The sequence below is a fragment of the Dermacentor albipictus genome, chromosome 2 (assembly GCF_038994185.2).
Source record: "Dermacentor albipictus isolate Rhodes 1998 colony chromosome 2, USDA_Dalb.pri_finalv2, whole genome shotgun sequence".
Lineage (NCBI taxonomy): Eukaryota > Metazoa > Arthropoda > Arachnida > Ixodida > Ixodidae > Dermacentor > Dermacentor albipictus.
In genome coordinates this window covers 14951075-14969706 of record NC_091822.1, presented here as the reverse complement: position 1 = coordinate 14969706, position 18632 = coordinate 14951075, and the positions used below count along the sequence as shown (strand labels likewise).

At 47.6% G+C, this 18632-nt stretch overlaps 1 protein-coding gene across 1 annotated transcript in view; it reads left to right on the top strand.

The window, feature by feature from the left end:
- Positions 1 to 9080, top strand: part of LOC135910900 (uncharacterized) — a 30635-nt gene extending 21555 nt beyond the window's left edge. The window contains exons 2-6 of the mRNA XM_070533485.1: positions 4679 to 4871; positions 5354 to 5573; positions 8259 to 8429; positions 8700 to 8789; positions 8853 to 9080. Of these exons, the coding sequence (XP_070389586.1) occupies positions 4679 to 4871; positions 5354 to 5573; positions 8259 to 8429; positions 8700 to 8789; positions 8853 to 9078 (900 nt within the window). The 3' untranslated portion in view covers positions 9079 to 9080. The remainder of the gene's footprint in view (positions 1 to 4678; positions 4872 to 5353; positions 5574 to 8258; positions 8430 to 8699; positions 8790 to 8852) is intronic.
- The last annotated feature ends 9552 nt before the right edge of the window (positions 9081 to 18632 follow it).

Below are 18632 nucleotides of genomic sequence, written 5' to 3'. Positions count from 1 at the left end.
AACTTAAAGGAGAGCAACAGTTGAAGGCCCAGAACAGCAATATGTCCTATAAAAAAAACAATCTGAAAACCATCAATATGTTAGCACAATGATAAATTAGGTACGAGAAGCAGGCAACCCCTGCATCAAAAGGGGGCCATATTAGCTTCTCCATAAAGGAGAAATATTTGGAACACAGCTGCTGCATAAAAACATTGTTTTAACATACTGTTCGCTCTTAGAAATGAATACTGTTATAACGAGCAAATAAGTATCTTAATTTTTGCCTAATTTACCCCGAATAGTAAGCATGCAGTCCAAGTACAACCATGGTATGCTTTATGAATTATTCAAGAAGAATAACATATCATATTTCCGTGCATATTAGACCATCAATATGTTAGCATAATGATAAATTAGGTACGAGAAGCAGGCAACCCCTGCATCGAAAGGGGGCCAATTCGTGTGTAGATTCATGGATCATAAGGAATGTCAATGTAATTGCAGTTAGTTGTTACCTGGTACCACAGCACTATTGGCATGCACTAGTCAACCAAGTGCATTGGCACAAGGCCACACCATGCTGCTGCGAGTTCTGAGCCACTTGCAGCAGTATCAAATCAGTCCTTTCCTTTTAAACCGTCGCAATGATTTCTGTACACTCAGCCTGACACCAGGTAACAGGATACTAGATTTGTCGCATTTTTGAAAATATACAGCACTACTTATAATGCAATCAGGCGCACAAAAGGCGAGAGCATTGATTCGGCCGATGCTGCAGATGAGCTGCTACATATGCATCTCCGTAGTGTCAGGGCCGCTCGATGCAAAAGCACAGGGTGCAGCCCACTGCGTCGCGCCTGAACGGCGTCTCAGGCCTAGTTCTTCGTGCGCCCGCTGCGGCGCCACCGCTCGGGGACGGCTGCTGATAGAGAGCGCCTTCACAGCTGCGTCGGCAAGCGCGATTTCCACTCCAATCAAGGCGTAAATAATGCGTATTATATTGCGCAAATTAAAGACTTTACATAGGGAGAACTTGTACCGACTTTCCCAAGTAATGCAAACTAACTTAGATGAAATAGAAACGCTTATCATTGCAAATAATCATCAGTATATTGTTTCTCATCAAGATGAAGCATACTGAGTGATGCTGGAGCTTATCTAATGAGTGCTCCCCTTTTACTGAAGTTTAATATTTCCTCTCTCTGGCCAGTGCTCCTGACAATTATGACTCACACTCGGCCGCTCGATGCAAACGCAATGTGCTTTTGCATCGAGCGGCCGTGACTCGCCCAACAGCGCCTGCCCCCTCCCCCTCGTGCTTGGCTTCAAAATCCCCTCAGGCCCTGTCCACTAAAAAAAGAAAAAGAAATTCTGGCTACACGCCTGGATGTCTACATCTAAGTGATTAATTGAAACAAACAATTAAATACAGGTGAAGTTGTCGAAAGTTTACAAGTGCAGCTGCAGCCAAGAAAAGTGCAAAATATGCTTGAGCCAGCAGCTTGATATTTTATTGCATTGTCATAAGCAAGGAACAATATATTCACTGGTATTTACAAATGGAGAACCTTCCTTGAGAGAGGCTCATGCGACAACCTTAAAGTCGATGAACTGTTGAATTAACATTCCCAGCCCAGTTGGATAAGAAGGGCGGCAGCAACTTCCTCAAGAGTATTTTGCAAAGCTCCTCAGTGTGAGCATGGTCCTTTTTCCCATACATTAACTGCTGACACTGTGTGAAATGTGGAAGTAAGGCTGACATCAATGGGTGGCACAGATTACTGCTTTTTCGAGTCTGTCTTCATGACCAGCTCAACAAAGACGCAAGTCAGCTGGCAAAGCTTAACTTCTATTTTAGGGATTGCCAAGCCTCCACTGTGCATATTTTCTATCAGCCCGTAGAGTGGCCCGGTTTGTTCTGGTGCTTCCAGCAGGGTCCTGCACAATTCGCATGTCACCTGAAAACCAGTGTCAAATGTTTCGTAAAGCAACAACTTGATTGCGGTAAGGAAGGGTTCTGCTCAGAGTCGTAACAGTATAAATAAAGTTATGCAGCGCAAAGTTATGCATAGACTTCGGAACTTCCAAAAGCACTCACATTAAGGTAAATTAAGAGGTCAAAACATCAAGGTCACAAACATTAAGCTCAATTTAAAACAATATTTGTGTCCACTATTAAAAAAAACACTGTTCATACATTTTCTTCACAAGCTCGTACAATGTACCCAGCGAGAAAAACCTACTGGTGCTACTTCAAGATCTGCTTCCACATGAGACCATAGCGTTAAAAGTTCTGTGGTACTGCGGATATGTGTGGATTTTTGTGGAAAGGTACTGTGGATACTTTCAAAACACGGTCGGTACTGCAGTCGGAAGCAGGAGCCTAAGCTTCGTGTTCTTTTTATAGTCATTTCCTGTAAAGTGCAGGGAAAATACCGGAGACCTGTCGCTCAGTTCCCACTTGCTTCCTTTTCTCGACACTCCTTGGCTAGAGATATTTTTCAGCCACGCTTCTCGACGCTCCAAGTCACTGGGGGAACTTGTGATATTTAACAGTCGGGTCCTTTTTGGCATTTGTGTTGCACAGCGGCACACAACAGTTGCGCGGCATCGCGCCACACGAACGAGGCTGGCTACGGCACACCTATGCACAGCGAAGAGCCTTAACAAAGCACAGCAAGCACAGGTAAACTTGCTCACCCACATGCACACGAAAAAGCAGAGATGAATGCACATCGCACGAGGCAAACATGTCCTGACGCAAACCAACCTGCTCACACACACGCACTCGAAAAAGCACGAAATTGTTACGTGTGGAAAGACACAGACGAAAGAAGCTATTTACAGGCTATTTACACTGGAGCCAGAGAGCCAGGCCGACACACGCTCGCGCCAAGGGCACAGACCCACTTCGCCGTTCTCTCGGCGACTCGTCTCTTGAGCATCTCGCGGCTAATATCGTCATAGAGCACGAGGCTAACACGTTCTGACGCGAGAACCAATGCCCGCTTAGCCCCGGCTCGAAGTCGCGAAAGTACCCCTGAGCCGTGGCGCCCTCACTAAGGAAAGCGGTCGCAACTGTAAACTCGACCGAGACGTGCCCGCCTATTGTCCGCGGCGCGATGTAGCTGGCCGCACCTTGCTTTTTTATCTAGCGGCCGTGGCAGTGTTACCTGGCAGTACTGCCAAGGAAACATGTTGCAGTGAGTGCTCATCTTAAGGTTGCCACTTCAAAGGGAACATTATTTTTGTACTCTGAAGATCGGTTTAGCCTTGTAGTTATTACCGTGAGTAGAAGTTAGACCACTACCAGTTTCAAAAGAGGAAGAAACTTTGTCAGCACTCCTAAAGGCACACAGTACGATGCTATGTGGGGCTGAAGTGCGGATCGTACTTGGAAGACAACTTTCTTGCTGGCTTGAGCATACTAAAGATGAAAAGGGACAGAATCTTTACAACTATGCAAACATATCGCTTATAACTTACCTTGCAATGAGATATTCACCCTTACTTGAAGCCCATATGCTTGACTTTGTCACTATAACGACATGCGTGAAAGTGTCCAAGACACTCATTGCCTTTCCTTGGGCGTGTTCGCATCAGGCTTCATGTTGACCAAATAAAGCATGGGCTTTCAGTTATGGCGCACTTCTTAATTGCGGGTGGGGAGGGGGGTAAGACATACAAAGTAGCTTAAAACGTTTAAAGTAACCGGTTTCCAGCTTGTCTAAATTCAGTGATTAGGCTAAAATCCCAGCATAGAAATCTACAGCTATAGCATCTCCTTTATCATGGAAGCAGATCTGAGGCATCTCGTTAAATAGTACCACTGAGTGAAATTTGTCCTTGCAAGCAGTAGAACACAGTGAAGCTTTATATAATGTGCAAAATGACTGGCTGTTCAAGAACACGTGAAAGTTCATGCCTTGTGCCTATAAATGATACAAGCACATAATACTGCACGCTATATACAGGAGCTATGTTAAAGTACAGAGGTGCAACAAAGCGTGCAAAAGATCTTAGCTCTACAGACAGCCCTTATTACAAAAGACCTCCACCGGCAGACAGAACAAAAGCAATGTATGAACGGGTACCACCTCACAACATCGAGCACCACTATTGAAAACATGTGATCACTGAAACAATTGTGCCGTTGTTTACAAAAACTGCAGACCGCAAGAAGCACAGTACAAGAAAGACAAAGACGAGTATCAGAAGCTGAACTGAAACACGGGACAAAGGGAGACAGACAAGAACATCGCTTGTCTATCGCCGTTTGTTTCGGCTTGCAGTTCAGCTGTTGCAAACTCGTCTTAGCCGTGCACCAATTGGCTCAGTTTTTACCATTCCGGCAAGAAACACCGCCGACATCCCTTGAAGGGTACTGCCGAAACTGTTGTGCATCAGCTCTTCGGCCCATGCTTATCACCCATTACCGGGATAAAAGAGAAAAAAAGCAAAAACAAGCTGCCGACATACCTTGAAAAACATCTGCTTATTGACGACCGGACACCACTGCAGACATGGCGAGAATAAGAAATGAAGTGTCCCAGCGTCAGCACGCAACCTGATAACAGGTCCGTTCGATTTATCTGCACTACCTGAACTAGTTCATGTAGTGCCACACTCGGCCATTCGTTTTGGCAGTGCAACGTGGCGCCCTCTGAACTACGGCGTTCGTTTTAAACAAATGCAGGCGTCGTGCAGGGCTAGTTCAGGCAGACCCTGCACCGTGTTGGGAGGTGGTGCCGGTCGTGCTACAGCCATGGCAGCAGACGACGGCAGCATTTGCGTTGCAACAGGCGGCGTGGCAACGAAGCTGACGCCGATCGTCAATGAAGATGGGAACCGTGTTTGGCAAGAGAACGGCTATGCGTACAGGACAGAAGGTATGTTTGGGCACAGCTCCATGTTGCATGAGACACGTGGGTGCACGAAGCATTGTGCTTGTAACGTCATAGCCGCAAGAAATATTTCGCTGTAGTCAGCGCGCTAATCGCATCATTAACTGCTGCGAGTTAGTTTCTGTATGACAGCTTACCTTTCCTTGGCCCACGACTATCTGTAGTAAACTGATACCTATTTGTGTGTATTAGCACTAATACCTCTTTGTGTGTGCTAACGGGGCGCAATATCGGTGCGTAGGTTAGCGTTTAAAGGTAACTTTTTATACTTATATTGATTCCGCATGTGCACTCAATGGTGTTCTAGCTATTGGGTGCGGTACGTTTGCGTCTAAACAGTTGTGTTTACGTTGTTGGGATATACAGATCTTGACAAAAACAAATTGTTAGCTTTTGTACATCCGGCATTGTACAGCCACAGACTAGATTATTATGTTGCACTGAGTAATTTTCTACTTCTTATCCAGGCGGGGCAGTTATGTCCGTAGTGTTTGCGGATGAGCAGCCGCCTACCGGCACCCAGTCGCCAGCAGCAGCAGAAACCGCGGCACAGGAGGCACCTGCAGAAGTGGCACGGGACGTGCCGGAATCAGATACCACTGAACTGTGGTCTGAAAGCAGGACACGGTTCCTGATTTCGGACTACAAGGAAAAGAAGGCTCTTCTTGGGAAAAAAGGGGGCTTCCGGTAAGCTTTTTATTAAAGGTCTTTGTGGGGTTCTATCATGCTTGGCCAAGCTACTGAGTGATTAGACAAGCTTACTGACCATAATTTTAGCGATTTCCCTCCTTCATTCCCTGGTTCTTTTCATATATGTTATGTAATATATATAGCTGCTACTATGCACATTTGTACGTATGTATACAGGTTCGGATGCCTACCGTCAGTGTGAAGCCCGCACAGAAAGTTCTCGTTTTTACTTGTTTCAAAAAAATAATAAAGCCAGTTGGAGTTCGGCGTGCCCGTCCTGACCCTGTCTATGTGTGCGTCTTTTTTAGCGCTGTTGAAAAATTCCTTCATGTGTATGTTTATTCTCATCATACTGCCAGCACTGGGTTTGGCTCGTCTGTTTAAATAATTGGTATTAACCTGTTAAGGTTAATACCAGTTATATTAAGGAGTGTGAGTTATAAGGAGTTATATTATTATTATTAATATTAAGGAGTGTGCAATGGAAGTCGGTGGTAACTCCGTTAGGCAGGATACCAGTAAACTATCGCAGGAGACGAAAGATCTGATCAAGAAACGACAATGTATGAAAGCCTCTAACCCTACAGCTAGAATAGAACTGGCAGAACTTTCCAAGGTAATCAACAAGCGTAAGACAGCTGACATAAGGAAGTATAATATGGATAGAATTGAACATGCTCTCAGGAATGGAGGAAGCCTAAAAACAGTGAAGAAGAAACTAGGAATTGGCAAGAATCAGATGTATGCGTTAAGAGACAAAGCCGGCAATAACATTACTAATATGGATGAGATAGTTCAAGTGGCTGAGGAGTTCTATAGAGATTTATACAGTACCAGTAGCACCCACGACGATAATGGAAGAGAAAATCGTCTAGAGGAATTCGAAATCCCACAGGTAACGCCGGAAGAAGTAAAGAAAGCCTAGGGAGATATGCAGAGGGGGAAGGCAGCCGGGGAGGATCAGGTAACAGCAGATTTGTTGAAGGATGGTGGGCAAATTGTTCTAGAGAAACTGGCCACCCTGTATACGCAATGCCTCATAACGTCGAGCGTACCGGAATCTTGGAAAAACGCTAACATAATCCTAATTCATAAGAAAGGGGACGCCAAAGACTTGAAAAATTATAGACCGATCAGCTTACTGTCCGTTACCTAAAAACTATTTACTATGGTAATCGCAAATAGAATCAGGAACACCTTAGACTTCTGTCAAGCAAAGGACCAGGCAGGATTCCGTAAAGGCTACTCAACAATAGATCATATTCACACTATCAATCAGGTGATAGAGAAATGTGCGGAATATAACCAACCCTTATATATAGCTTTCATTGATTACGAGAAAGCATTTGATTCTGTCGAAACCTCAGCAGTCATGGAGGCATTACGGAATCAGGGTGTAGACGAGCCGTATGTAAAAATACTGAACGATATCTATAGCGGCTCCACAGCCACCATAGTCCTCCATAATGAAAGCAACAAAATCTCAATAAAGAAAGGCGTCAGGCAGGGAGATACGATCTCTCCAATGCTATTGACCGCATGTTTACAGGAGGTATTCAGAGACCTGGATTGGGAAGAAACGGGGATAAAATTTAACGGAGAATACCTTAGTAACTTGCGATTCGCTGATGATATTGCCTTGCTTAGTAACTCAGGGGACCAACTGCAATGCATGCTCACTGACCTGGAGAGGCAAAGCAGAAGAGTGGGTCTAAAAATTAATCTGCAGAAAACTAAAGTAATGTTTAACAGTCTCGGAAGAGAACAGCAGTTTACGATAGGTAGTGAGGCTCTGGAAGTGGTAAGGGAATACATCTACCTAGGGCAGGTAGTGACTGCGGATCCGGATCATGAGACTGAAATAATCAGAAGAATAAGAATGGGTTGGGGTGCGTTTGGCAGGCATTCTCAGATCATGAACAGCAGATTGCCATTATCCCTCAAGAGAAACGTTTATAACAGCTGTGTCTTACCAGTACTCACGTACGGGGCAGAAACCTGGAGGATTACGAAAAGGGTTCTACTTAAATTGAGGACGACGCAACGAGCTATGGAAAGAAGAATGACAGGTGTAACGTTAAGGGATAAGAAAAGAGCAGATTGGGTGAGGGAACAAACGCGAGTTAATGACATCTTAGTTGAAAGCAAGAAAAAGAAATGGGCATGGGCAGGACATGTAATGAGGAGGGAAGATAACCGATGGTCATTAAGGGTTACGGAATGGATTCCAAGGGAAGGGAAGCGTAGCAGGGGACGGCAGAAAATTAGGTGGGCGGATGAGATTAAGAAGTTTGCATGGACGGCATGGCCACAATTAGTACATGACCGGGGTTGTTGGAGAAATATGGGAGAGGCCTTTGCCCTGCAGTGGGCGTAACCAGGCCGATGATGATGAACATCATGATCATCACAACATACTGATATAACTATGTTTTGACGAAGCTTCCTTCCCTATGTAATGCCAATTTGGCCATTGAGAGTAATGAAATTTCAGAAACTGTGCTGAACGAGATCATTTTCCTTGCTCCTTGCGAGTCACCCTAGAGGTCATCACACCAGTGCAGGAGCTTCTAAATGCTCTCAGTGGTCTTTGTTGGTCTGCAGACATTTTGAGAAACCCCTGTTGCTGACTTTTGCTTTGTTAAATGGAAAAATATATTTTTATGCTCTGCATCTTTTCAGGACGAAGAAGGCACTGTGGCAAGCCCTTGCCAATGCAATAAACAAACGCTCTAATTGCAATGTGAGCCCAATTCAGGCCGAAAATAAATGGAAGAGCTTAGAAAGGGCATACAAACGAGCAAAGACAAAGAACAACTCAGGCCATTCGCGCGTCAACTGCAGCCATGAAGAGTAAGTACATTTACTGGAGGTCAAAATCGTAGCAAACTGAACAAGAGGTAGAGGAGAGCCTTGGCCTGATAGCCAACATTTAACAAGTGGACTTGTTTTCACCAAGACAGACAAGTCTACTTCTTGGAATGTTGGTTAGCAGACAGAGGCTCACCAAAAATCCCTTGCTCATTTCGCCTTTTGTGCTGCATCATGAAATGTTCTGCGGTTCTTGCCACTGTGGATTTACTTGAGCTGCCATTCATGAATGTATAGAACATATTTTTTTAGGGAGCTAGGTGAGGTACTGGAGCGCGAGCATCACATTGCACCCCCATTCCTTTTAGCCCCAGGAAAAGTAATACAGGCTGAAGATTTATGGTAAGACTGCCGGAGCTTAATTATGGTGCAGTTCCAAAAAGTGTTTTCAACCTAAAATTCCAGTACACCTTCAGACACAGAGGCCAGTTGCAACAACGAGGCAGGGCCATCGCAACAGCCCCAGGATAATGTACTCCACAAGCGGCGCCGCAGGGACACTTCCATCAACACCCTCCTGGATGTTTTCCAAGAGGCCAAAATGGATCGGGCCGAGCGCTCTGAAAAAAAGATGGCTTTGCTGGAGCGGCTTGTTACAGCAGTTGAGGCTAAAGCTACCCAGGTCGAATAAATTGCCAAAAACATTGATTGTCATGTTGCTTTCTCACAAGTCACTGATATGACTAAAACATGCTTTACTACAAGCATATGTTTGGCAGTGGTTCTCAAGCCTCATTTAACGCATGTGCTATAACGATGTGTCTTGCAACACATCTTGCATCAGCCCCCATTTCGGCTATGTAGTAAATCGCACACAGCACCCCAACAGGCATTAACCATTTATTGACTTCCTCTATTGGGTCAATAGCGAATGGCATTAACTTTCAGCAACATTCAAATTCAAAAACTGTGCATCCACACCTTGTACATAGCTGCAGTGACTATAAGAGTAGTTAGAATAGAAAGGCAGTGTATCAGCCCTGCAGGTACCAGAAATGGATGTGCTATTCAATACACTGTTCTTTGCTGCTGGCTTTGTGCACACATGCCCATGACAAAAAATGATTGATGTGTACACTCAAATGTATACAGCATCAGCACTGATTCTGAGCAATATTTTCTCGCAAGCTCTCGCTGAATCCTGCCACACCACGGTCAATGAAGATATCGGTGTCTTGATCATTGACAACTTCTTGCGCTGGCAGCTGCCGCAGTTCGTCAAAAAAATCTCTCTCTTCATTGCACAAGTTGTGCAGAACACATGCACCCATGACAGTAAGTACACACTGTTTGATGCTTGCAGCATCGACGAGATACAGCCGCCTGAAGCGCTGCTTCAGCAATCCGAAAGCATTCTCAACTGCAACTCTTTGCTGCGAATGAACCACGTTGAACTTTTTCTTCCACGACGGGAAAGTAGCCTCGTTGTCTCGGTAAGGCGTCATCAGCCATGGTAGGAGGGGAAATGCTGAATCTCCAAGGATATATCCATTGCAGCATTTCAACGCGGCTTCTTCAAAGAAAGGGCTTTCACGCAGCACCCTTGCGTCGTGTGCCGAGCCAGGGAATCCAATAAATACATCCAGGAACTTGTTTCTGTCATTGACAATGCCTTGCAGCACAATTGAAGGCCACTTCTTTCGGTTGTAGTAAGAATGAGGAGATTCTGTCGGCTTGTTGATCTCGACGTGGCAGCCATCAATACAGCCTACTGTGTTTTGGGGCCCCTTGCCACCGGATTTTGCGAGGAAGCTCGCCTTGCTGCGCTCCTGCTCCTGCCGGCCAGGCCACGCAATAACCTCCTCACTGATACTGTTGAGGAAATCCAACATTCGCACGACACAGCTGTGTAGAGTCGACACGGCAAGGTCGAAAACCATCAAGCATGTCTTTTCGGCACTAACCCATGGACGTCCTCTTGTCGCGCTCGGGAAGAACGGCGACGCCATGTATCCGGTAGCAAGTCTATCAAACGTCTCGCGCGATAGGCGGAAAAGTCTTTTAAATTCAAAATCAAAGTATCGACTCACGACCTCTTCACAGTACTATTGCGTTGCAACCTAATTAGCTTCAGCGCTAGAATTGTGACAACATCGTCGAAGTCCTCGTTTTCACTGTCCGAGTCCATCAGCTCAATAACTGTTTGAACGATGGCTGCAGATGATACGCCGCAATCCATAGCGCATTCCACCGTATCAACCAGCCTGTACACCCTTCAAAACACTTTCGCCTCAACCGCGGGCAGGCTGGATCAATCCATGAACAAAAGTCGACGTGCAGCTGGCGAAGCGCCAAGACCAGCAGAAGGCCTGCACTACCTGTACTTCAGCATTCGTTTCAGTTTGGCGCTAGTGTCGCACTATGCCTGCACTGCTGAACTGGCGCTGCATGAGTGTGGCACTTTTTCTGAACTGCCAGGAACTAGTTCACGCAGTGCAAGGTAAATCGAACGGAAAGGGGCACATTCACACCGGCGACTGACAGTGGTCGCGCGACCAAGTTGGTCGCAAAGCGACCAGTCGCAAATGGTCGCAAACGGTCTCCTTTCTTTAAAAGCGACCGTTTTGGGCCAGTCGCTCTCTGCGCGATTTTTCAGTCGTGCGACCGTGGTCGCAAAACTGATAAACCAATCAGCGGCGCACCGGAAGTGATCTTTCGTGTGTCTACATCCGGCCTCCTCCGGCGTCGCGTTCAAATTCCGCGTAGATTCCGACAGTTCTCGCTGAGAACGATAATCTCCGGGATTGCGACTTGCGGGTCGCGCTCAGCCGGGCTTGCCGGTGTGAACATCAGTCGCCTTCGGTCGCCTTTTGATTGCGAGTCGCAAATGGTCGCGCGACCTCCTCAAGTCGCCGGTGTGAATGAGCCCTAAGCCCAGTACCCAGAGTGGTTCGTTGTGAGAACGGAAAGGGTGGTGCTATCTTGCTATCTTCTGCAGCCCTTCAGGGAGCACCAGAGCATGGATCAGTGCCAGCACCGACACGCTACCGAAACACAAGCTGGCACATGCCGGCATACGCTTGCTTGCAATGATGGCTTTGCTTATCGTGACGTATGTCAGGCACGCGACTGCGAGAATAATTGGTAATTAGAGAATCATGATACGTAAACTCTCTTTAAATCATTTCACTTTTCTAACGTCTTTAAACATCATTTTTCATTTAGTGCGACATTTATGGCGTGCTTCCGGCTCCTTGCGTACGACACACATGGCCTCCGAGACTGAGTGTTAAGTATCGGATGCCACGCAATAACTTGCGCACGTGAGGATTGCTGCCATTTGAAAAAATTGCTGTATGTACTGTACCTTGTTTTTCGATTATTTTTCCAAGGCTAGAAACAAAGAAGTCGACAAAAACTTAAAATCTGCAACAGGAATGTTTTGGGTGCATGTATATTCTTCTTACGCTTCGCCCGCTGTTTGTGTATTTTGTTCTACTGAAAAAATGCACATTTCATATGCAAACATTGACTTTATGAAGTAGAACCAATCGATCGATGTCCAGCAAAAGAATGGCACGTCACATGGACATCCATTACAAGTGAACTGATGAAACAGCTCGATATAGTCGCACCGACTACAGGCACCAACCGCGTAGCATAGTCCACGTCAAAATCATAGAAGGGCGTATACAATGGAAAAGTTTTGGAGGGCCTACAATGCACGCTTAAACAACAAACTTTATAGAGGTGCAATTTATGTCTGAACTACTGTTTTTAGAGACGTTTTATGGACATCCAACACTTTGTCCGCTGTACGCCTGATGAATGAACTAAATGGACGTTCAATGGACATCCAAAACTTTGATGCCATTGTACGTCCCTTAGATTTATGTGCATTTAAACGATGTCCATAGGGTACCCCATTTTTTATGGATGTTTGGACCAATCCAGCACATCTATTGGATGTTTATGGCTATCTGGGCACCTCCACCAAATGCCACATGGTAGTGACTGTGACGAACACAGTAGCAAAACTGCAAATGGCGAAACTAAATCTTTATTGGGTGAACTTGTGCCCTCAAGAGCTAGTTACACTTAAAGCAGAATGATAGCGGAGATTACAGTCGGCGATCATCGAAAACCTGACCAGCGGGTCAAGCGCGTCGGCTTTTGTATATCAATCGTCGAATGTTCCAGAGTAATCGCTGGGACCCGCGTGTCTTGCACAAAGTCCTGCACTATTCGCGTCGCGCATACATGCAATCAGATTACACAAGGTTCGGTGATAGACAGCGGATGGAACCATCGATAACATTCCAGAAACTTCCGATACATGCAGGCGCGTCCTGCGCTGTGCGATAACATTTGTTAGGCGGGGAAACTTGGTCGGCCAATAAAGATAAACAAGTATACGTGTCAATATACTACAACACTACAGACTATCCCGTAGAATGTTGCCTCCACCACACGTGAAACTAAACTGTGCAGACGCAGCCGCTTGACACCAGCTTCAAACTTATGTTTTCCCTAGCCTTGCTCTCCGCCATACTTTTTTACCCTACCCAGTATCCCGACAAATGTCCTTTCTGTGGAGGACACCCAAACATCTGCCATTCTATGTGGGAATGTTCCAAACCACCCGGCCTTCTTAGAATATTGCTACGGAACAATGTATGCGATCACGAAGAGGCGAGCAGTGTGAAGACGACGACGACAATTAGAGGCTAGCGCGGGCTGTTGCCTCTTGGCCGAGTGCTGCGAGTTTCCTTGTAAATATACTTGTATATAGCATTTCGTCTGCGTCTTCCTACGTAACATATCTGGTGTAGGTGGACGTTCCCTGTACCTCGTCACGGAGCTTCGCAGTGAACGGTACGTCGAGCCTTCCTTCATGGCTCCCGGCGACGACACCTCGAGTCCGCCGGCTCCGACACCTGCTGCCACTTCGACGACGTACATCACTCTCCCCGCTCCCCGTGATCCCCGTGATTCTCGGGTAAAGATGGGGAAGACGTCGAGGACTGTATCAGCCTGTACGAACACGTCAGCCGCAATAACCGTTGGGACCCTACCATCGTGCTCGCCAACGTAGTCTTTTACCTGGGTGGCACACCTCGAGTTTGGTTTAGGACGCACGAAGATGAGCTCACCAGTTAGGATTGGCTTAAGCAAAAGCTCCGAGACTTGTTCGGCAATCCCTACGGTCACCAACTTGCCACGCAGAAGGCGTTTTCCTGCCGTGTGCAGAGGTCAACAGAGCCCTATGTCATGTACATTCAGGACGTCTTGGCTCTAGCTGTGCCGCAAAGTTGACACACACATGACTGAGTCAGACAAGGTTTCCCACATCCTCAAAGGCATTGCCGATGACGCCTTCCACTTGCTCGTTTTCAACAACGTGGCGATGGTGGATGCAGTTATAAAAGAGTGCCGCCGCCTAGAACTCGCTAAAAACCGCCGTATCGACCAGCAGTTTGCCCGCCTGCCCAACACCCCAGCGACATCTTCCTGTGCCGACGCTCCTCGTCCCAACAAAACTGGCGATGTTAACAGAATCGTCCAGCGTGAGATGAAGGCCGCCGATCCGGCTGCCTTCGACTCCAGCCCCTCCAACGCATCTGCAGTCACGGTTTCCCTGATCCAGGCAGTTGTCCGCCAGGAGTTCGCAAACATGGTTTTTCACACCATCTGCTCGACCCATCGCCCTGATACCCACCCGGCTTCTTCGACTCCGCCCCGTCCCGCATCTTCTTACGCACCACATTTCCGCAGCCCGCATGAATGGCGCACTGCTGAGGACAAGCCCATTTGTTTTCACTGCCATCGAATCAGGCACATTTCTCGGCACTGCAGAGTTGCTGGAGTTCCCCGAACCGGTCTACTTATACTGCCTACTCTCGCCCCACAGGTGGCCCTTCTCGTCCATATGCCGCCCGCTCTGATAATGCCGCCACAGTTTCTAATAGATTCCGAGCTGGGCAGCAGCAGGAGTACCGCGCTAGTTACGCCTGGATCCTCAGTGACAGTTATTCGGAATTACTGCAACACTACAGGGGGCCTAGATTCAAGTACCCACCGCCCCATAAAGCGCTGACGAAGGAGGAAGCAACGGGCTGGCGTAGGCTCCAGACAAACACCTTCCCCAACCTTTTCATATTAAACAAGATGTTCCCAACGCAGTATAGGGACACCTGCCCCTGGTGCGGGGCTACACCCACACTCTATCACATAACTTGGGAGTGTGAACGAAACGACGCATTCCGCGATCATAAACCCCCGAGTGCGGAGCATTGGGAGAGCCGGCTCGTCAGCTGCGAGCTCGCCGTCCAAAGAAGGATGGTGGAGCACGCTAGGGACGCGGCCAAACTCAGTGGAGCCCTGGACTGAGGGACCACCCGTGCTGAAGAGGCTTCCCTTCGACGAGAAGACAGCGTGACGAAGAGATGACCTCGATCCGCGAGCATTCCATTTTATGCTTCAATAAATGTTTCTCTCTCTCTCTCTCTCCTGCGCCGACCCACCCATATTCTCGTTCGCCTTCGCCCCAACGATGACAATCTCGCTCCCCCCAGCCCCGTCGCTCCTATTCGCCAACTCCCTTCGGACGCCGCTCCCAGCCGGAAAACTAGACGATACAGCGTCTCGAGGAGAAGCTGCATTGCTCCCTACGCCGCCATATCCTCTACTGACGTTGCCCACTCATCTTAACCTTTTTGACGTGCAAGTCGATGGTGTTTCTGTATCTACTCTCATAGACACTGGGGCGCATTTGTCGGCAATGAGCGCTGACTTTCGTAACCGGCTCAGGAAAATAATCACGCCCGCCACGACGCCTGTTGTCCGTAATTGGTATGTGTGCCGCCCGCGTTTCCTTCGCCGATCGCTCCACTATCGTGCTATTCACAGTCATCACTACTGTCCCCACGACATCATCCTAGGCTTAGACTTCCTCTCCGCACATTCTGATCTCATCGATTGTTCCGCCAGTACTCTCCGCCTTGACCTGCCTGTTCAGGATCCCGCTGAACCACACCCCAGCCGCCTCAGATCCGTCGATTTCGTTCGCTTGCCACCTTCGGCACTGACTTACGTTGACTTAGTGTCATCCCCACCGCGGCTCCTATGCAAGACGTCCTCCTTACACACGGCATCACAGTACCTCATACAGTTTTATATATTACGGCGAATTGCGTCTGCCTGCCAGTGGTCAATTTTGGCTTGACAACACAAGTGCTGCCACGCGGAATGTCTCTGCCCCAGCTTTGCTCATTCGAGGATCACTCAGTAGCATCTATCGAAGTAGCCGACAATACTGCCGATCCTCCTCTACCATCGCAGTCGGCAGCTTGTGCCATTGCCAACTTAGAGAAAATGATTGCTCCCGACATGCCGTCCGAGCCCGCTCGTGAGCTCTACCGCATTATGTTTTCCTACCACGACAGTTTTTACTTTAACGATCGTCCTTTGGCCCAAACTACAGCTGTTAAACATCGCATTAATACCGGCGATGCCGCTCCTATTCATCGCCGCCCGTATCGAGTGTCACCGGCTGAGCGTCAAGTTATTCACGCCGAAGTTCGCAGAATGCTTGCCAAAAACATTAGTGAACCGTCATGTAGTCCATAGGCGTCACCTGTTGTACTGCTAAACAAGAAGGATGGCTCATGGCGCTTTTGTGTGGATTATCGGCACCTTAACAGGGTTACCAAAAAGGACGTGCGCCTCCTTTTGGTAACAGACGAGGTAGGGGATACATGTATCCCCTACCTCGGTTTAATGACGCCCTTGACTGCCTCCACGGTGCTCGCTATTTCCCCTCTACTGACCTTCGCTCCGGATACTGGCAGATTGCCGTGGACAATCTCGACCGCGAGAAGACTGCTTTTGTAACACCCGACGGTCTTTATCAATTCAAAGTGATGCCGCTCGGTCTATGTAACGCTCCTGCCACTTTTGAACGCATGATGGACTTCCTTCTTCATGGCTTCAAATGGTCCACGTGCCTGTTCTACTTGGACGACGTTATAGTATTCTCCCCAACGTTCGCTACGCACATCGAGCGCTTCTCAGCAGTCCTGGACGTTTTTCGTCCAGGACTGCAGGACTCAACGCATCGAAGTGCCAATTCGGCCGTTGCCAGATTACTGTCCTTGGACATCTCGTTGACGCGAACGGAGTGCAAACGGACCCAGGCAAGATCCATGCTGTAACGCACTTCCCTGTTCCGAAGTGTGTCAAGGATGTGCGCAGCTTCATCGGCCTTTGTTCGTACTTCTGCCATGCTTCTACCGTACTTCTGCCGACGATTAGAGGCTAGCGCGGGCTGTTGCCTCTTGGCCAAGTGTGGCATATTTCCTTGTAAATTTATTTGTATATAGCTTTTCGTCTGCGTCTTCCTGCGTAACAATATATACCCAACGCCTCCCCATCCCAGTGGGAAGCCACTCTTTCCAGCACAGCCTTGGACGGCCAACGATACCCCATTGACTGGGCCAGCCGGATAGCAGCAGCAAATGGGGCTCTAGACTCGGGGCTCCACCCTCTGGGACTTCATTACAAAATAACAACGAAAGTTTTTTGCTACTACTACTACTACTGCAGGCACATCATAATGTTAGTTTCATAACTATTACGCTTGGACAGCAGGGGAAGTGACCCTCCAGCCAGTGGCATAGTCAGAAATTTCACTGGGGGAGAGGGGGCGCTTACTTGGAGCTCGGCCTCCTTCTTACAAAATTTGTCGAGGAATCTAATACATGAATAATAACTGCATTGCCATTGTCAAAGGTGCTGCAAACGAATTCTTGGATGCTACGCACTGTCAAGACAAGTAAAATACATACTTTTTCATAAAAGAATATATTTGTACGTCCCAAAATTTGTCAGGAATAACTGATATCCATGTTTCCATGTTTTTTTGTCTATTTAATAAGTAAATAAAATATGACACAACCTTTAGAACTATGTCAGTTCCAAACCAGCAAAGCAATGCATGCCGCTGATATGAGAAATGTAAAGGCCGTGAAATGAGCAAGTTGAGGACAGACACTTTAATGAAACTCTCTCATTCAAGAAGTACATATGCAACGGCCAGGGAAAACTCTCAACGACACTGTCCTTCGTTACGATGTATTGTGCAGGAGCAGCTTTCATCGGTCGTGTATTGTAATTGCACCGAAATTATAGTCGCAACAGAGATCACATATAAAAAGCAGGAGTCCTGCAAAATATATATTCGAAATGCGAAGATACAATGGAATACACAAATGCGAAGATAACGCTTGATAAAGAGCAAAAAAGTGTCGCTGTAAACGAAGTTCACTGCATGTATCCACAAAGCCTTGCAACAAGGTATGTAAATGTACTCTAATATGAATTCGGTACAAGAGACCAGCAGGCAGCGTGTCTTAAAGGGAAGCTGAAACACTTTTAAAAAAAAATGAGTTGTCTACGGTATTCTACAGTTTAGAGTCCCCTGAACACGAATATCTGGTTCAAAAAGGGCAGAAACAAGCGCAAGCGGCTGTTTTTTCATGAAAACGCGCACCAGCGCCCCAGGGTATAGCGCGTACGCCGCTGTTGCCCGTGATTGGTCGGGGTCACTGTGACGTCACTCGCGGCAGTCGCCGGTCGGCGCTGCCGTTTCCGAGCGTAAGCACGCTGTTCTGTTTTGGCTCCATAGACGAGGCAACCTAAAGTTTGCCCGCGCGGCACCAGCGCCGAGTGCTCCCCTAGCGGAGCGATGGAAGTTTCGAGGGTCGTCGCTGCTCTAGCACGCACCCGTGTTCTGTACGGCGGGAGCGCTCGTGCGCGTGGTTTTTGCGATGCCGAGTGCGACCTCATCAGCCAGCAAAGGTGGCACGCAATACTGATGTGTTGTTGATTGCCACAGCAACCTCGAAAACACGAAAGGTCGTACGCCACCCGTGAAGTTCTACAGATTTCCTGGGAAGTGGTACGAGGACAGACGACAAGCATGGATAACTGCAGTGCGCCGAGTCGAGTAAGTTTCATACTTTCGCATTCGCGTGTAATATCTTGAAAGCGGAATAGTCATATGCCTGTTTTTAGTGCGCGGCCGTTTGTTTAGTCGTGTCGCGTTGTTGAATTGTGGTGGCATCCGCCGTTTGTTAGCGGTAAATGCATGCGTGTTGCGTCGCTATGTTCTACAACGCGTGCTCGATTCCCAGACACGGCGGCCGCATTTCGATAGGGGCAAAATGCAAGAACACCCTTGTTACC